The sequence below is a fragment of the Ilyonectria robusta genome (assembly GCF_021365365.1).
Source record: "Ilyonectria robusta strain PMI_751 chromosome Unknown BGZ61scaffold_20, whole genome shotgun sequence".
Taxonomy (NCBI): domain Eukaryota; kingdom Fungi; phylum Ascomycota; class Sordariomycetes; order Hypocreales; family Nectriaceae; genus Ilyonectria; species Ilyonectria robusta.
The window spans coordinates 758,180-776,841 of NW_025764454.1; the positions used below are offsets into that span (position 1 = coordinate 758,180).

The window sequence follows — 18,662 nt, forward strand, 5'->3', positions numbered from 1 at the left end:
CCCTGGCCGATGTTCAAACTTGATTCCTAGTTGTAACTATGAAGATACTATCGCCTCCTTTCACCAAATAGCATGCTGAAGTCCGTCTTTATCACCTGTCTGCTTCCTGGAGAATGTTGAACTTTACACTAATGTAAATGTTTGGCTCGCAGGCTTCGCTTTGAGAAATTCGCCGTACATGATCCCCTGCACAAATGCCTCTCCAACAAGCGTAAAGGTCTCATATTTACCTGGTCGTATGACATAGGGCGCTTTTGCACCGTAGAATATGCACACCACATCGCCAACTGCGACATGGCTCGGACATAAACCGACATATCCAGTCGAAGTAATGAATGGCCTGCGCGAGTGCAGAGCAAGCAGGACGGCTTCGTACCAACTGTCAGCTTGGCCCTCTTCGTCCCCATCTTGGCTCGCTTCCGCTGCTTTCAGTCCTTCAAACGCCCCCATGAACTGGCCGAGAAATACACCGTAATCCTCTTCAATATCCAAACCGGAACACCCTTCGCCGTCTACTACAGCAATTCTGATCGCGTCAAGGATTTCTTCATTTAAACGCGTTCGTGGTGATCTCTTGCATAGTTGCAGGATGTTGTCGACAAAAGCGAGGGCTGCCTTCCGATCCAAAGGCTTTAACCAATCTGGGTTCCATATATCACCAAAAGCCGTGATTGTGTCAACCGATGCCCCCAGAACTGTCAAGTAGCCAGGCTGCGGATGGGATATACTTGCTCTGGATGCGGCACCAGATGCGTTGAACCTGCACCAAGGTGCTCTAACACAGGGATTACGAATCTGCATGTTCCAGTCGACAACCCAAGATGGTAAGGACAGGGCCTTTGGGAACTGACAATATGCAAAGATATCGACATGTCCTTGGTTTAGAAGTGCCACAGTTGTGTCATAGTAAACTTGCTCAGGAGACTTGAGGTAGTCGATGAAACTCGCGCCAAAGACTTCAAAGTCAGAGGCGAGATAGAAGAGCGAGAAAACTCGATCTCGGGGATCAGAGGCAAGAGGCCAGTTGTAATCGACTTCCAAAGCGAGGCAGGTGGCTAAAACTCTGAATAGGTGGTCTTTTTCGCCATTGGCGCCTAGGGATTCCGGATCATATCGTTGACGCCTTGTGATAACGTTGTTGAGAAAGCTTGCCTCTGCTGGGTTGTATATATCTGTGATGGTATTAAGGATAGCGTTGGATCCCGGAATGCTCTCCCAAGACTTCTGTTGGAAGAGTCCTTCCACCATGAAAGCTGCATCCATGCTCTTCACGTCGATAGATGAGCTCCCACAGACAACTCGAACCCGACTGGCGACGCTGAATTCCTGCATGATCCACAGGCGTTTCCAGTACGGTCTTTGGCAGAGGCTCCTGTATGCTGCTTTCATTGCGGCCAAATCGACAGCATCAAGCGCAGTCGTTAGGGCCTTCCATTTCTCTTTCAAGACTGCGGCTCCAATTTGCTGCAAGAATCCGAAAAGAATTCTGGAATTGGGAAACGGCATGCCAAGCCAAGCAATGACTTCTTCAGCCTCGCTATAAATGTGACGCATTTGCTGGACTTGATAGTTTTTCTCCTCCTTGTCGTCTTGGTTGATGCAGATCTGGTCGACCCACACGTAGACTGTGTTTCGCCGATGGCGCAACTGTCTGAGTGCCTGTTCGACAGTTTCGCTGATCAGGTAGGTTTTGTTGTTTATGATGACCGATTGCCTGTGGCCATCATGCTGCCAGGCGTAGGACAAGGCAAGATATGAAGGACATGTGTCGCCACGATCGTGTGGATTCAATTCACAGCGCAGAGCATCGTTTGGCGTTGCGGGAGTGTTTGCGGCTCGAGGGTGTAGCTCGATCAGACGAATCTGGTTCTCTCCCACATCAAGGCCCTTGTAATCGATTTGGGAGTCCATCTCCTGTTTTTTCTTCGCGAGATCTATTCTGTCGTTACTGGAGTCTTACGAGATTTCAACTCGGTGAGATTGCTGACGGCGTCCAGGTAGTCTCTTCGATCACGTGACGCTGCTCGACGGTGTCAGCAATGTTGTGGGCCTTTCCTCACCATTAAATGTCATCTTGCCTAAGGTCTGGGAGTAGTGGGAAGATTGAATACTTTATTCTTCGTCATAAAATGTAAATGGGTGGATTGGTTGAAAGCAGTGCCGAAATATGAACCCCCCACCCTATGCTGGTGACATCTTTAGATCATTGACCTGGTGTAATTAAATTGTCTTAAGACACACCCTAAATATTAATTTTACCCAATGTAGACTTTATGAATGTTGGGTTGACTATTAATCACTCCGTCTTACTCCCTGACTATGCATAAATTAGCACATGCATGTTTCTAGGAGCCCCTTTTCTCCTGCAGTGGGACAATCAGAAGAGGAAGATAGTAAGTGAAGCTCTCTTCGTTGCAGACTAGCTTTTTTTGACTGAAGCGATATGGGAATGGTGTCGTAATCGCTCAACAGTTTTGCTGTTAATCGACTTGCAAAAGGCTGGGAGTAGAACCAACACAGGAACACAACCAACACGATAAGGCCAATAGCCGGTCGAAAAGGCCGCATTTTAACCAGCCAAGTCGCCCAGTTCTCCGTAACATTTTGCGTTCTTCCTCTCTTCTCTGTCGAAGTCCTGAAATCGAATACACAACCACACGGACCGAAGACATTAATGCCACTTAACAAAATCTCGAATAGCAGCAGCGACGAAACGGGACGAGCCCGAGCTCGAGAGCTTGTCGATTCACTCGCAATGGTCACCGTCATGTTAAGTGAGAAACATGAGAAACGCTAACTAGGATGGGTTGTGCGACTCATAACAAGCCTCGAGGTACATTCGAGTGTAATGGCGTGAGGGAGCTCAATTCTGGCTCATTGCATGTAAGACTGCTATCAGCTGGGCTAGTTCGCATCCTCTAAAGCAGCTTCTTCCAGTTCGACGGCTGAAATAAGGAGCATAATTGTAAATGGCTGGTTTGATTGCTTAGTTCGTTCACATCAGTCGCAGAACAACAAGGTCTACGGAGTGTTATGGTACTGCATATTGGGCCAAGCGTGAATCGAGAGCCGATGATGCGTCGCCAAATGATTGGTTGGGCCGATCGCCTAGCGCACCTCACTATTGAAGCGCCCATGCAGGTCTCACAACGGCACACCAGTCCACCAGTAACGGTTAACCGGCCTACGAGGAGCAACTTGCTCATTTGCCAATTCAGTTTCAGCTGTAGCAAACTGGCCCGATATGCAAGCCACAATATGAGCCATCATTTTATGTGAAAAATAAACCGCGCATCACTTCTGCTGCCTAAATTTATTCCCTCTTCACAGCCCCTTTCATAATACGTTGAACCGCCATCGTACAAGCTGGTGCACTATCACAATCCTCCTTTCACCGAATCACTAGACACTCAGCCTGCCTTCACAAGCATGGATCCTCTCAGCATCATTGCTTCCATGATCTCAATCATCGGAGATATCACGACAAAATATAAAACTATCGACAACACCGCCAATCTTCCTAAAGCCTTCGAGGAAGTCAAGAGAAGCCTCCCCATTGTGGAAGGCATATTTTTCGGCATGAAGGAGAGGCTTCGGAAACGAAATCTGCTTGACGAGCAGTCCCAGGCAATCTTGAACGGTATCAAACCCTGCGAGGACAAGATCAAGGAATTGAAGAGCGTCATCGACGTGGTGAAGACAGAATTCGAAGCAGATCAACATGCAGGAGAATGGGCAAGGGTTCGTCACGCCTATTACAAGGCTCTGGGAAGGGTCAAAGCACTTGGGGTTGAGAGCCTCATGAAGGACATATTAAAGGGTTTAAAGAAGCTAGCCCAGGTCCAGGTGTTTGAGTTGGTAACACAAGATGATTTGAAGGCTATCGAAAACGCTCTCGAGAAACTGGAAAGTGTGGAATCGTCATTGGAGGTCTCTGAGCTCGACAGCACGGGGAACAACTATGCAAGCCAGTCTGTTGCTGCTAATGGCACTGGCCACCAGTACAACACTCAAGGCGGGGCTGTTTTTAATGGCAGTAACAACATCAATGCCCCTGGAGGTGGTAGCTATCATTTCAACATGGGTAAGGCATAATGGCTTTGTGTATTGCTTGAGCAAGATGTTGTCGACAGAGGACTTGTGCTTTGTAACATATCATTTTGTTCCCTCAAATCTGCCGATTCCAACACGTACTAGGAGGAAGTCCAGATCTAATGAATAAATTTCTATCCGAGTTGCGATTTACCGATCCACGCACAGATAAAGGATGTATCGAGAGAAGAGAGGAGAGCTTACTCAGTGACTCGTGTTGTTGGATTCCCAGACACGATACTTTCAAGAATGCGAATATGAAGATACACGCTTCGTTAGTACTCAGTAGGCTTGGGTCTTGGACTTCACTGATCCACCACAGTGGGTTCCAGCTTGCACCATTTACTTAGGCTCAAGGTCGCGGCCATCCGGGTTTTAGAGCTGGCCTGTTGATGAATCAAGTAACCCTACACTAAACAAGGCAGGGTCCGCTGGAGTGTCCGAAATGAATTTAAGTGAATTAAATAAAGAGTAAACGAGTGTACAAATTACCGCGATGAAGAACAATGTAGCAAGGCCGTGTAGTTGTGATGGGGTAGCGATTATTCATCCAGGAGCATGCCCATCAGAAGAGACTTGTCATCCTCGGCTGTGGTCAGAAACCTCACTCATGCTTGTTTGTTTAGCGGGGAGCTTCTTGTTGGTTGTTGGAAGTGTTATGCACAGAGTAGTTGGTTCCGAGCTCGGCCGTCAGGGTCATTACACTACAGCAGCATGTGGACCCAGACCACCAGACTGAATAGCGATGAGTCATGGAAAACAAGGCCATGTTTACTCGGTCAAAGGAAACTGGATCGAATCGTGGTTGCAATTACGAGAACGGGAAGTAAATCGCGCAGGTCTTTTTCCATGCGTCCCCGCTGTGTGGTGGTCGGTGAGAAGTATTCCGATGGCTGGTCTCGTTACGAGAGACCAGCAAGGTGTGAGGCCAATAAACTAGTCTGGATATCTGGCCAACAGCTCAGTGGGGGTTCATCCGCCCCTCACACCATGACTGTAGGCTTATTGATTAAGCATATTTCTCAGTGAGAGTTAACTGCAAATGGACGGCATTCCCGCAATATAGTGGAGTTGTGAACAGCCATGGCCGGTTCTTAAGAGGGGAAACACCCTGATGGTTTCTTGGCTGGTGGAACCGAGAACCCGGATGGCGCATCCTTTGACACTTGGATTGACCAACATCTGGCTGAGGCGTAGAATTTTACAGCATCATCATTTGTCCAATGTTCGGTGATGCCGCCGGGAACGCATCGCCGAGTCGCCGGCTCCGCTCCGTAGAGAGCTGCATGCGACTCCTCAGCAACCAACCCCCACCGAGTCGCTTCCAACAGCCCATGTGCTGACGAGAATGCTGGACGAGCCAAGGGAAAGACGCCGAAGATTGGTTAGCTGACGAGCTATCCGACGGCCTCATGCGCTCTCTGCAGCCAAATCCTTACCACGGCCCTGGGTGCGATCGACGCCATGAGGTCACGACGTGCGCCAGCTCTCTATAAAGACCCGGGAACCGCTCCTGCATGAACCAGATCATCCTCCCAAGCAGCTTCACTCAGCCTCAATCCGCTCCCACAAGCCTCTCCCAGCTTCAAGCAGCCCGACAACTTCAAGATGATGTTCCAGTCCTCCACCGTGGCCCTCCTGCTCGTCAGCGGCGCCGTCGCCTCTCCCATCTTCGGACGCGAGACGACCGCCACCAAGACCGAGTCGGCCTCCAAGGCATCCGACACGCCCACCATCTACGATTGGTCTGAGGGTTGGACCAAGGGATACACCATCCACCAGTCCTGCAACTCCACGCTCCGCCACCAGCTTGCGGACGGACTGGACGAGGCTGTCCAGCTGGCCCAGCATGCCAAGGAGCATCTCCTGCGGTTCGGCTCCGACTCAGAGTTTGTCACCAAGTACTTTGGCAACGGCTCGACTTCTGGTCCTATTGGTTGGTATGATCGTATCATCAACGCTGACAAGACTGGCGTCATCTTCCGATGCGACGACCCTGATGAGAACTGCGCTACGCAAGATGGTTAGTAGCCCTTGATTGTATAACAAACACGCAAAGTCGCATACTAACCAACGTCATAGCCTGGGCTGGCCACTGGCGAGGCGACAACGCCACCTTAGAGACCGTCATCTGCCCCCTCTCCTTTGAGATCCGCCGCCCTCTCTCTTCCGTCTGCGGTCTCGGCTACACCGTTGCTCAGTCCAAGCTCAACACCTTCTGGGCCACCGACCTGATGCACCGCGTGCTGCACGTCCCCAAGATCAGCGAGTCCATCGTCGACCACTTCGCCGAGGACTACCCTGAGGCCATCGAGCTTGCCAAGACCGACCCTTCCAAGAGCGCCATCGACAGCGACACGCTTCAGTACTTTGCCATTGACGTCTACGCCTACGACATCGCTGCTCCTGGCGTTGGCTGCACTGGCGAGGTTGAGGCGACGGAGACCAGTGACGACAAGGCTGCGACCACCACTGAGGCTGCCACTGTGAGTTTAAATAACCATGAGATTACCCTGAAGACATGCAACTAACCTAGGAATTTAGGAATGCCACACCCATTCCGATGGTGCCGTCCACTGCTCTTAAATATACTCTTTAGCGTATTCGCTGATTAGCTTAATACAACCTCTTTCCTCTCCGGAAATGTCTCTCCCAAATGCCCGCGAATGATGTACGGAATGCAAATAATATTCGAAAATGATCTAACAATGTTTGGGATTTAATAGTGCGGGGTCAGGGAAATCTATAACCTCTACGGAGTACCTCTATTTTAAGAGCATCGGTGTTCCCAACTCACGCAAGTACATGCTCTGATGCTTGAGATAATCATTTACAATTCGTATAGTGCAACATTTTAGGAAATACTATTTTCATAAGGCCTATTCTTTCTGTGTTCACCTCCCAAAACTTTCTGTATTTTATTTACTAATTATGTTAGTTCCATACTGGGGGCATCACTTTCGCTAGAATGTCCCCTTTGAATGTGGATGCTAGGTAAGTTAGGAAGCGGAATGTTAAGCGAAACGACCTGTTCCAGCGCGCGAACAGCAATCTCTTTAATATTATTGAGGATCAGATATGGCTCTCGCTGTGATTGCGGTTCATTTCATATCATGATCTTATCGCTGTCTACTCTCTGATGGTGACTCCAGCAGACCTACCAAAAAAGCACTGTAACGCTAGGTGATGCCCAAAACATCGCTGTACATAACGCCGAGACACGGACAACAGCACGCCGATGCACAGCGCCCGCTCCTAGCCTAGCTCCGCGAGTCCAGCAAATGCAAGACAGCGCTGCGAGACACAATGACATAAATCACACGTCACCAAGCGGGTGGAACCAGCGAGGGCGCGTTGTTCGGGCGTTATTGGGCACTGGGCAGCGACGGCTCCATGCTCATGTACGTACGATTACGACTCGCCGCGGTCCCGAAATTGGGTGTCGAAGCGGCTTCGTCGGTGATTGCAACGGCGCGGATCGTGTGGATTTGTTTCCGTGGGGATCCAGCTGTTTCAACGTTTCGAGGGCCATTTGATCTGGGCCTCAACGGTCTCAGACTGACCGCTATTGACGCCTCCGTCCGTTACACTCCGTATCTGAGACCCCTGTGCAAGCCATCTGACATCCCCCACACCACTCTGTCTCTCCATCTCTCCCTTGAGAGAACAGTGGCGCACCGGGTCCTCCCGCTGCCGCGACGTGCTATTCCCCCATTCGTATGGCTGCGGTTTAGGCTGCAGACGGTGCCAGACGGTGGCCTCATTATGGGCCAACAACGGGCGCCAAGATGCGAGGCGGGAAATCATCTAATACGCTGCCGTCATTGCTACCCCTCGCTTATCCCGCGCAATTCGTTTGAAAGCTGCAATTACGCGGTGCCAATCTCGAAGCCGTGGCGTGCCCTCCCCTTGTCGTCCTGTGCCATGCCATGCATTGCGCCATGACAGCTGTCACTCATGATTCATCTCCTGGCCCGGAGCTCGCGGGGGTGCGGCCCCGCTGGCACACGCAGCTCAGGCACAGCTCAGGTGCTTTTTCCTGGCAAAGGGAGACAGACGCCGTGGAATCACTTTGACCGCTTGTCCCCGTGCAACTTGGCATCTCCAACCTCTGGAAAGTGCAGACCTTCTCTGGCGTCGTCGACCATCCTCAGCTTGGTTCCGTCGCCCGGCCTCGAAACGCAGCCATGGCGAGAGTCAACGGGAATGCCCACCTCACGGCTGACATCGACTTCATCCAGACTCCCCCACCTCCGCAGGACGCGCTTGGGACGGGCAAAGACTGTGGAGTGAGGGTCACCGATGTAGGAACACACTCTAATCCACTCCGCTGCGCATTAAATCGTCACTAATAAGCTCCAGTCGCCCGCTATCAAGAACGCTCCTCTCCCCGCGGACGGCGCCGGATACGAACAATTCTCGAACGCAACCCTCGCGACCGGCCTCCTCGGAATCCCAACATGGCTCTCGTGGCAGTTTGGCGGTGGCTTCAAGTTGACCATGTTCTTTGGCCTCTTCACCACCGTCCCCGTGCTCCTGGTCATCTGGACATTCTTTTCGACCGTCAGCCCGCGGCTGAACGATAAGGTGAAGTTGCCGGGCCGCCCGGTGGAATATTACTTGAAGTTCAAGAAGCCCCGCCATCAGGCCCGATGGAATGGACGACACAAGATTCCGATGCAGACATTTTTCGAAATGTACTTTGAGGGGGAAGTCGACATAAACGGCGATTTGCTCGAGGTCTTCGAGTATCGGCACGAGTGGGCCACCTTCAACTTTACCCTGGACCTCTTCCGATACATCTTCTTCACATTTGCACCGGACGTCATTCTGCACCATCGATCCCAAGACGAAGACCAAGTGCGTCCCAATTACGACCGCGGCAACGACCACTACGCGTGGTTCCTCGGGCCCCGCATGATCTACACGTCGGGTATTATTTCCGACCCCACCCGGGAGGAGACGCTGGAGGAAATGCAGGACAACAAAATGGCCGTAGTGTGCGAGAAGATCGGCCTCAAAGAAGGCGAGACAATGCTGGATATCGGCTGCGGCTGGGGAACCCTGGCCAAGTTTGCGAGCGTCAATTACGGCGCCAGAGTCACGGGCGTCACTCTCGCTCGCAACCAGACTGCCTGGGGTAATGACGCGCTGAAAAATGCCGGCATTCCCGAGGAACAAAGCAGAATCCTTTGCAGCGACTATCGCGACATCCCGGAGACCAAGTTCGACAAAATCACACAGTTGGAGATGGCCGAGCATGTTGGCGTTCGCAGACTGACGGGATTCTTCCGGCAGTGCTATGAAATGCTAGAGGACGACGGATCCATGTATGTGCAGCTGTCGGGGTTGCGGAAGTCATGGCAATACGAGGACTTCATCTGGGGGCTGTTCCTCAACAAGTACATCTTCCCCGGAGCCGACGCATCTACACCTCTGAGCTATTACGTGGGCTGCCTCGAGAGTGCCGGATTTGAGATTAAGAGGTAGGAGTTCCAGTCTTGAAAAGGAAACTAGCTGACAGCCTTACCAGCGTTGATACTATTGGTGTTCACTACTCTGGCACCCTTTGGAGGTGGTACCGCAACTGGCTCGGTAACGCCGACGAGATTATTGGTACTTACGGGACCAGATGGTTCAGGGTATGTCGTTTCCAAATATTCTTGCGTTCAAACTAACACTGTCTAGATTTGGGAGCTCTTCCTCGCTTATTCTACTATTGCCTCGCGCCAGGGCTCTGCAACCTGCTTCCAGATTGTTGTGGTCAAGAACCTCAACTCCACCCACCGTGTCGACGGCATCTCTTCGCAATTCGGCCTTACCGGTGCCCTGGAGGCTAGCAAGGCCGGTCGCAGGGCCGCTTACCCTGTTTTGAAAGCATAGCGGTATTGTTCTATTGGCAACCTGCACGTTCGCAACGAGGTCCAAGCAGGCTCACTCGGGCTTTCACACTTAACCTCGAGAGCGATATGCGGCAAGTTGTGAGTCACGTCTGACGGTGCAACGAAATGAGCGGTCTTGTTCTACTTGGATGTCCCTTGAGATGGAGTTTGGGAACGGAAAACTTGCTGCATCGACATGGCTGGAATAGAAATGGTGAATGGGGGGAGATAGATTGACGGTAGCTACCTAATGACTAAATTTATGGGGTGGGGCTGGGTTGTATTAAACTGCGGATTCATGGATTTCTCGTAGTCGGAACCGAACTTGACTAGTCATAATCTGATACAGTAATTGAGTTACTCGTGCTTGTACGTCATGTTCATGGCTGCGTGGATAAATCGATAAGGTGGGGATGTGATGGGGTTTCTTGTGGATATGGTCGTTTGAGCCTGTTGAGTTCTTCGTGAGTGACTTCAGGTTCAATTACTTAATTTTAAAATGTTTACCAACCTGATTGAATTTACTGAGAGTCCATATATTTTAATGGTAGAGGGTAAATACCACAAAATTAACCTCTGTCCGTCTCAAACTACCAGCCCCTACCTCTATTTGTTGTAGGAGCTGCTAAAAGCTCAAGTCTTAACACCCTACATGTGCTTATTTCACGGCTAGAGCTGGTTTACCGCTGCTATCGCGATCGGTCTCTGACGCCCATTGATGCTGAGGCGTCAACATATCGGCTCTGACTCTTGTGTGTTGATACATCATTTTCCATGCTGGTCAGCGTGTCCTGATGATAGGGCCATAGTTTCTTCTTGCGGGCCTCTGTCACTTGTAGCTCTAACTTCTCCGCCTCCCCTGTTCGGTCCTGGATCCAATATATTGATGCAAGTCTTCCCACAATGATCAGTGTATGCAGATGATCACATCCTCGTGTCCTCCTATTCATCTCAATGACTTCCTCCTGTAGCTTCTCTACCTCCTTCAGTCGGCCCTTCCGCCAATATATTGATAGAAGATTCGCTATGCTTCCCAGCGTATCCGGATGATCCAGTTCTAGTTCCGTCTTGCGGGTCTTCATCACTTGGAGATCTAGCTTCTCTACCCTTTTCTGTCCGCGGTGCTTCCTGCGACATAGTGTTTGTCGGAAAGATGTATTCCCACGGTTCGTTGTTGTGCTGGAAAATCTCCTACGATGTCCAAAAGTCAGAAAGCCCCAATTTATATTCTTCTCATTTAGCTTAATCCTCAAGATTTCAAGTTTTATGCTGTTTTGAAATTTGCGAATACTCACCAGAGTCCCATCACTGGGCGGGTTCCAATCAATCTCCGTGTCCCAATCAATCTCCGTGTCCCAATCAATCCCCGTGTTACAATCAATCCCCTTGTCCCAATCAAACCAGTCCAAATGACCCAACGGGCTCCAAATCGGGAACTGCGCCTGGTCGACGCCTCCGGGAAAAGAAAAGGGGGGATTGATGCTTTCCACTATGGGGACAGTAGATTCGTCAAGACTAGATCCATTAGGACTCTCGACAGTTTTTCGAAATGACTGCAATGCCTTGTACACGAATTTCTGGCTTTCAATCATTTCTTCAGAAGAAAGCGCTGCTCCTTTGCCAACGATTTTCAAGTCGCTCGTGTGCACTATAGCATGATCTTTCGGAAAGTTATTGCCACGGTTAGAGCTAGCCAAGTCAATACCTGATGAAACTAGTACTTTAGATGCGTTGAGCGTATGGAGTGGCGAGGAGTCCCTGTACATCCTTTATGCTGAAGTAGCTAGAAGGATATTGCTATAACAATTACACGCCCAGTTATCCAAAATACACACCGTGACAGACCTAGGTGCAGGCTTGCGCTAGGTGTTGGATTGACCCTCGGGTGACGGAATAAGGGCTGGATAGGCACAATTCTCTGATACATCAATATCCTGATCTTAGTCATAGAGGGGGGCGAGATTGATTGCAAAATCCCTTACGGAAAGAGGGGTCGGAGGCAACGAAGATCATCCTTCAGACTGAGAGCCAATTGAAGACGTTGGCTATTCTGTGGCTTGATGGCGGTTTGAGTGTGAGACACGCACAATCATGGCGCTGAAGCCGCTGAAGGCGTTGAGCCGCTCAACGCTCAGCGTAGCACTAGTCCGAATGCAATCCACACTCTGACCGCTGACGGACCAATCGATAGCAACTCTGCCAGGAAGGGGTGTTTCTGCTTCGTGGATGCAGCTGCCAATGTGAAGCATTTCAGGTAAAGACATGGTCGAATAATGTGTCTTGATTGATCTAATGAGCTAGGAAAAGGGGCGAAGCTGCTGTCGGCACCTCGATCTGTGATGTCGGCTGTTGCCTTATAATTTAGGTGTAAATCGGGACGTCGGGTGAAATCCTACCGTCGGATCCCCCCACCAACAGAAAGATCTTCCCCACCCCGTAATTTCCCCTGAGCTGATATCCGCTTGGACTCAACAATACCGTGTAACACCCGTAGTCCACTTCCTCTTCTCATCACCTACATGAAGGATCAATGCGGTGCCAACGACATAATGACGTTTGCCAGGGACATACATTGCCCTCCAATCTCAACCGCGAGATGGGCTCATTCTCAGCAAATCTGATACGCTTGGTCTGCACAAGCACACGGCTTCGACGTCCGCTTTGACAGGCACCGCCGAAGCCAAGCTACTTGGGAGCGCATGGACGTACTGCTTTTGTCAAGTAGCAATGTTTGCGTGTGGGTGGGCCACGTCGATGGTGTGCTTGGGTAGCACGGGCAGCTTGGCAATGCATGCCAACGATCAACACTCGAATTTAACTCGGTAGCCACAGAGGCTGTCGAAACCTCGAGCAGCGGGCTCCCAACCAACAAACGGAAAACACGACCAACGGTAAAATTAGAAGCAAAACAGGAGAAAAGATGGCTGTACTCAGTATATGTATATCAACACGGAGCCTTGCCAACGGTTTTGGAAGGGGCAGCGCGTTTCCTCTCCTTCGCCCAACTTTCGTTGATCTGGTTCTCAAGGCTTTGGTCTTTTGTCCAGTCACTCATTAAGCCTCACGGCATTCCACTCGTTTATGCACAATGATCTCCAACACCAAGAGCCTGGTGGCAGCCCTGGCATTCCTCGCCGGGGTTCAGGCCCGCCGGTGCAGACCCACCTCTCGGTCGACTACTGGGACTGCACCCAGCAAGACTGAAGCCGAGGCTGCCTCCTCCTCCATATTGGATGTCTATCCTGATGTGTTTGAGACATCCGTCACCGTCTCGACGACTAGCTCCTACTCAAACCTGACGGATACTTTCCTTACTGTCTCCACGACTGAGACCCCGGCCGACAGCTCCTACTCAAACCTGACGGATACTTTCGTTACTGTCTCCACGACTGAGACCCCGGCCGACAGCTTGACCACCACCCCATCACAGGCCTCGACCACCACTGAGTCTTCCACGACCGGTTCCACGACAACTGCTCAGCCCACATCCTCGCCGGGTGTCTTGCCAACGTTCGAGAATGACGGGCCGGCGTTCAACAAGGCAGATCTCAAGTACAACCCCAGCAACGAGTTAATCTTCCCCAGCGTCTTCGATGCCGGCCTCCACTTCAGAGAAGCCGCTCTCTCAAAATGGTACTTATACTACGCGCCGCACGACAACCCCGGCGGTATCTCATTCGTGTACTCCGATAATCTCGACGGGCCATGGACCGAGTACCAGAGCAACCCGGTCATCTCTAGGGACTGGCCTGCGCTGGGTAGCCCGCCGCCCGGGCATGTCTCCAGCGCAGACGCAGTCTGGAACGAGGAAGAGCAAAAGATGTACATGTACTTCCATGGCGACAACAGCGTCACCCGCTGGGCTACATCAGAAGATGGCATCAACTTCGATTACGGCGGTATTGCGGTTAGCAACTCTGACGCGCCTGTTACCACTACTGAGTCGAGTTACGCTCGCGTCTTCCGCCACCCCGACCGAGACTCTGAATATACCTGGGCAATGTTCTACATGGTCAACGAGCCCAACAACATCCGAAAGATCAGACTCGCCGAGTCCTTCAACGGAGAAGACTGGACGGTCGCTGATGACTATGTTGTCAGCGAGCCCGGCGTTAACGTCTCGGGTGGCAACCTCTGGGAGTGGGACGGCCAGCTCTACGTCGTCTATCACAGCGGCGCTGGCAAGATCTACGCCCGAACCATTGATGAGACCTTGCGGGATGTGGGAACCGAGGCTGTCGTGCTCTCTGAGGCCAGTGGGCGTGTTGCTGCCCCTTACTTTGTTACAGAGGCTGGCACGACGTACATGTTTTATGAGGCGGGTGCTCGGTCGTCGACTAGCATCGCGTATGCTACCTTTGGGGGAGTTTAGGTTGTTGTGATGACGGCTGCATACCCCTAACTTCTTAGACATCCTCTAGATTGCAGTTCAACCTTGCAGTTAGAATCACTTGGCTTTTCCTTTCTAGGTTTCACGTTTTGGTCAAGTCCTCGAGTATTATTCATCATAATACATTAATTGTGTTTAATGACTTCCATCCGTTCTTCTGCTCTCCTCATTATTTCTTGCCTGAGCGGTCTTACGTCAAGTCAGTCAAGGATGAAGTTCCCCAACCCGCCTCTGTTCCAAGGCTGGATGTGTCAGCAACCCCCGCAACTGGCGACTGATATACTGGCGCCTGATATACTGGCGCCTGGGACCTGAGTAAAACTGGCGCCCGGACGCCAATTCTAGGATCGCAGGTACCTGTATATGAAAGATAACACCAAGGTTCAACAAATTGCTATTAGGGTAAGCTATGTAATACTGCTGCTTGATCATGGTCAAATTGATTTTAAATGACTTGAAATACTAGAATCATACTATAAACAAGATTCAAAAAAGTATATAAAGTAGTAGCTTGCAAACAAGCCGACTTGTCCATCTGGCGCGTAGATCCACGATCGCATCTTCATCAAGCCACTCCCGCGGTACATCACGTCGTACGCATTCTGAAGAGACTATCTCTGCACAGAGGCCGGCAGCGGAGGACTTGAACGCATTCGACGAGCGGCGCTGGGCTACCCCCGGATATACTACCATCTCGTGAAGCACGAGTCCGACTTGCCTATCGCCCAGGACCCTCCGACGGATCAAGTTCAATTTCGGGTGGGCGCTTGTGTACAACTGCATCGCAGTCCCTGTGGCGGCCAGGTGCCTGTACCCTATCGTGAGCCATAGCAGCCATGTACGCCTTGACCCTGTTTGGGCCAGTCTAGTAGCCCTTAGTAGTATCTCTGTTGTGACGAGTTCGTAAGAGTCCGTTGCCTCCCCTCCTTTTGCGGTCCCCTTTTCAGGGGGTTCCAAGCACAGAGTGAAGGCACCAGAGGCTCGGAGACAGGATACTGCTGCTCAACTTGTGGGTTAGCAGTAGGTAGGGGTACAATTCCATTCCAACTTTGAATCGCACACCTCCCTTTCCACAGGAAGGGAACCAGCAGCTATTTAGGCATATCTGTCTACCTTACTAGTCACTGTGGCTTCGGTGTCAGTCAAGCCATGGGAGGCATAAAGACCTAGTTCGAACCTGATCGCCTCATCCAGTTTGCACAGGAGCCAGCTCCGCCAATGCCCACCGCGGACCAAGACGATCCTCCTGCGCCAGTCAGTTGACCGAGTTCCCGGAAAACGCATGTTGACCTCTGATGAACAGAAGTCTGTCATGAGCAAGGTCATCTCCATAACAAAGAAATCCTTACCCGTCGAGCCAGACATCCAATCACTCATTCTTCGTAGCCGCAGACTGTTTGAGGCCGACTCCCGTCACGAAAGCAAGCCGGAGGGCCGCCTGTCCCCAAAGACTCACCAGGTTCACCCAATCTTCGGGCCTCTAGGTACGAGGATTCCAGAACACAGTTCCGCCCAAAGCTGCCCAACTCCCCTATATATGTATAGCATCGCACACCAAGATACCGATCAGGATCCCTCTCCACACCCGCAAGTTATTTGTAATGCGCAAGATAATGGCTCCACTGAACGCAAACAGGATATATGCTGCAGCAAGTTGGTCGTAGATAATCTGGTTATCCAGCGCGTTTTGGTGGCCGGGGCTATGGCGTTAAAGAAGCTCGCAGGGCGAAAGTGAAGCAACAGGGCGCCGACTAAGGCTCCAACTGGTTCGAAGTAGAGGAACACCGCGCGGTAGGCGAGGGGGGAGTTGAGGACTGGCTCGTTCGTCATTATCAAATGTCGGAGAGCGGTTTGTACGACGTAGTGAAATAAATCCGTATGATGAAAAAATCGAAAAGCGAAGAAGCATGATGCGTATGACAGATAAGACAGCCTAAGTCTCCTGAAATATCCTGGAGTGCCTGGAAAGATGCTAATTATAAAGCGAGTCACTCATAGTTAGGGCGAGATTATAATGTGAGCGATTGGTTACTAAGTAGGAGGTAGAAGAAATCACTCTATACGAGACTAAGCGATAAGGGCAACCAGAATCCAGAAATATTCAGGTGAATAAGTAGACCCTTGGTGCCAAGGTTGTTGTTGCTGCGTTTGAGGTCGGTCTATCCATGTAGAATGGCTGTCGAGCACCCTATCAATTTGCATCATTCATATCCCGCGGTCTTACCTGGTAACAGCGAGGGACGCCGAGCTCTTCCGCTTAAATGGTTTTATCATATCGTGAAACAGCCCGGCGGTCGCTTCCTAGGTTTGGTTTGGGAGCAACCCGATCTGTCCATTGCCTAGCTTCAAACCAAAGTGTGGAAGCTGGACCGTCGCAAACCGGGCCAAACCACAAGCATCTTCTCAGCCGCGGATGGATCGTATCCCAGTCTGTGTTCCGTGCAATCGTTTCGATGTGATTGAGATACGGAACCTGAAGCCTGGTGAATTTCGCAGAGATGGCGCCCAAGACTGTGGCCCAAGTCAAAAAATCGGTGACGAGAGGGTCCTCGGTGGGATGTTCCTGCTGTATATTCTCTATCAAACGTAACATTCTCTTCGAGTGACGAAGTTTGATTCCTGTGTGCGGTGGTGTCGGAAGAATGACCATGTCCACGTAAAGAAGGGCACATAGTCGGCAAATCTCATAAAGGGACGTAGTGATGCTGGCGTTTGAGCCCTGGTCTGGGCTATCTCCGGACGCAGCTAGTCGTGTGTACGGAGCTATTGAAAGAATGGTATGGGCCACCCAGTCGCAGTTGTTGAGCAGTACGTTAAGCGATGCCGGAGCTCCTTGTCCGCCGCGGCAGTAATGGTCGAGGGCTACGGTGATGTCGGCCATCACTTGGAGGGGCTTGACCATCTTGCGGTCAAGATAGACGGGCCATGATCCATCTGAGCCTGGACGGAAACACTCGCCCAGGGTTGTGAGCATTTGGATCGCTTCTGGGTCAGGCTTCCATAGACCTCCGTGGAGCATTGATTCCAGCTGACGCGGACATGAGAACCTAGGCGGGGACCCTGTCCGACAGCTGTGAACTATATCAAAGCTAACATGGTGAGTCAGCATAGAAGATTCATGCCTGTCTGAGAATTCCAAGATATAGAAACGTACAGAGGTAGAACATATCCGAAGGTGTGCTGATCGAGACATGATAATCCGCCTTTCTGCTCGATCAGATAGTAGAGTGCATTAATGTGTTCCTCACCAAAAGCCATTCGGCCGTAGACATTCATATCGCGGTGGGTAGCTAAGGGCGACAACGGGTGTGGCTCCGGCCGATCCGAGCGGTCGAAACTCCCGTGAATGGCGAGGATGAAGATGGCGAGAAATAGGCCGTGGTCGACCTCGGAAGAACCAGGTTGGTACTGCTCTATTTTAGTCCGCAGTGCCTGGATGGCCTGGATCTTCCTTCGTAGTCCCAATGCGATGATACGATTCTGCGTGTCGGCGGCTGGGGAGGAAATCAGGTAATGGGTAGATGAGCCTAATATCTGAGTATAGAATACCACGGGGGATTCCATGGTTTGCGAAATCCATGACCGCGCTATACAATGCTTGTCAAGATCTGACTCTCCAAACGCCGGTAGCGTCCTGCTAAATGCTGAAAGTTCTCGTCAGAGCTGCTTTATTTAGCGCGTAGTTATCGGCTATGGTATAACGAACTGTAATGAAGCAGGAATTGTTCATCCCGTGTCGGTTCTGGAACAGCGAGAGAGTCGAATGGATCCATGGCGCCAGCCGCGGCTGGGCTTGGTGGGATGCGTTGGCTTGGCGGAAAAGCGGCATGACCACGGTGGGGTTCAATGACCAAGGGCTGGTCGTTGCTGGCAGTCCCGTCCTGGGCCTCGATAGGTTCTTTGGTCGGTCCAGACCCTTTGCGGCTGTGAATTGTTTCGGGAGAGTAAGATATGAACTTGAGGTCTCTTGGCCGCCGTGTTGCCTTGAGCCTAGCTTGCCGCGAAACATGAGCACGTGCCTCGGCATTCAGCTGCCCGTCGTCGGAGCGACGTGGATCGGATTGGCAACAAAGAAATAATAATTCACGACCATGCATTGAAGCCATTTTCTTGCCAAACAGGGCGGAATGCGGCGTAAGCAAGATGACGTGGAATGGGGAAAATGAATTTGTGAGCGTCGGCTGAGAAGGTGGAGGCCCCCTCCCTTTTCGTCTGTGTTTGGGAGGTGTGGTTAAAATTAGTACGTGCTAGTCTAAATGCCGGATGTCTCCACAGTTGGTCATCCTTGTCGGGACGGC

General features: G+C 51.2%; 8 protein-coding genes across 8 annotated transcripts; 4 read left to right on the forward strand and 4 right to left on the reverse strand.

The window, feature by feature from the left end:
• Positions 1-26: 26 nt before the first annotated feature.
• BGZ61DRAFT_555063 (heterokaryon incompatibility protein-domain-containing protein) lies at positions 27-1,911 on the reverse strand (the record flags this gene model as incomplete). Its single annotated transcript, XM_046255605.1, has 1 exon — positions 27-1,911. One exon carries the CDS (start codon positions 1,909-1,911, stop codon positions 124-126), a length of 1,788 nt encoding a protein of 595 aa, XP_046100111.1. The 3' UTR covers positions 27-123.
• A 1,418-nt stretch (positions 1,912-3,329) lies between these two features.
• BGZ61DRAFT_458395 (uncharacterized protein) lies at positions 3,330-4,288 on the forward strand. Its single transcript, XM_046246753.1, has one exon. The coding sequence runs from the start codon at positions 3,430-3,432 to the stop codon at positions 4,093-4,095; it is 666 nt and encodes a 221-aa protein (XP_046100112.1). The 5' UTR covers positions 3,330-3,429; the 3' UTR covers positions 4,096-4,288.
• A 1,022-nt stretch (positions 4,289-5,310) lies between these two features.
• Positions 5,311-6,678, forward strand: BGZ61DRAFT_427345 (putative peptidase domain-containing protein; the record flags this gene model as incomplete). Its single annotated transcript, XM_046243697.1, has 3 exons — positions 5,311-6,115; positions 6,175-6,578; positions 6,637-6,678. The coding sequence occupies exons 1-3, from the start codon at positions 5,701-5,703 to the stop codon at positions 6,676-6,678; spliced, it is 861 nt and encodes a 286-aa protein (XP_046100113.1). The 5' UTR covers positions 5,311-5,700.
• A 1,601-nt stretch (positions 6,679-8,279) lies between these two features.
• Positions 8,280-9,975, forward strand: BGZ61DRAFT_361378 (S-adenosyl-L-methionine-dependent methyltransferase; the record flags this gene model as incomplete). Its single annotated transcript, XM_046241261.1, has 4 exons — positions 8,280-8,396; positions 8,455-9,578; positions 9,626-9,734; positions 9,781-9,975. 4 exons carry the CDS (start codon positions 8,280-8,282, stop codon positions 9,973-9,975), a joined length of 1,545 nt encoding a protein of 514 aa, XP_046100114.1.
• A 537-nt stretch (positions 9,976-10,512) lies between these two features.
• Positions 10,513-11,380, reverse strand: BGZ61DRAFT_458401 (uncharacterized protein). The gene is made up of 2 exons (XM_046246754.1): positions 11,270-11,380; positions 10,513-11,203 (listed from the first exon to the last, which is right to left on the reverse strand). Exon 2 carries the CDS (start codon positions 11,054-11,056, stop codon positions 10,664-10,666), a length of 393 nt encoding a protein of 130 aa, XP_046100115.1. The 5' UTR covers positions 11,057-11,203; positions 11,270-11,380; the 3' UTR covers positions 10,513-10,663.
• A 2,057-nt stretch (positions 11,381-13,437) lies between these two features.
• Positions 13,438-14,328, forward strand: BGZ61DRAFT_288548 (uncharacterized protein; the record flags this gene model as incomplete). Its single annotated transcript, XM_046238545.1, has 1 exon — positions 13,438-14,328. A coding segment is annotated over one exon (891 nt), but the record flags the coding sequence as incomplete, so codon positions are not given.
• A 1,405-nt stretch (positions 14,329-15,733) lies between these two features.
• BGZ61DRAFT_497074 (uncharacterized protein) lies at positions 15,734-16,194 on the reverse strand (the record flags this gene model as incomplete). Its single annotated transcript, XM_046251095.1, has 3 exons — positions 15,734-15,844; positions 15,920-16,064; positions 16,106-16,194. The coding sequence occupies 3 exons, from the start codon at positions 16,192-16,194 to the stop codon at positions 15,734-15,736; spliced, it is 345 nt and encodes a 114-aa protein (XP_046100117.1).
• Positions 16,195-16,383: 189 nt separating this feature from the next.
• BGZ61DRAFT_458405 (uncharacterized protein) lies at positions 16,384-18,513 on the reverse strand. The gene is made up of 3 exons (XM_046246755.1): positions 18,071-18,513; positions 17,519-18,008; positions 16,384-17,453 (listed from the first exon to the last, which is right to left on the reverse strand). The coding sequence occupies exons 1-3, from the start codon at positions 18,468-18,470 to the stop codon at positions 16,622-16,624; spliced, it is 1,722 nt and encodes a 573-aa protein (XP_046100118.1). The 5' UTR covers positions 18,471-18,513; the 3' UTR covers positions 16,384-16,621.
• Positions 18,514-18,662: the final 149 nt, after the last annotated feature.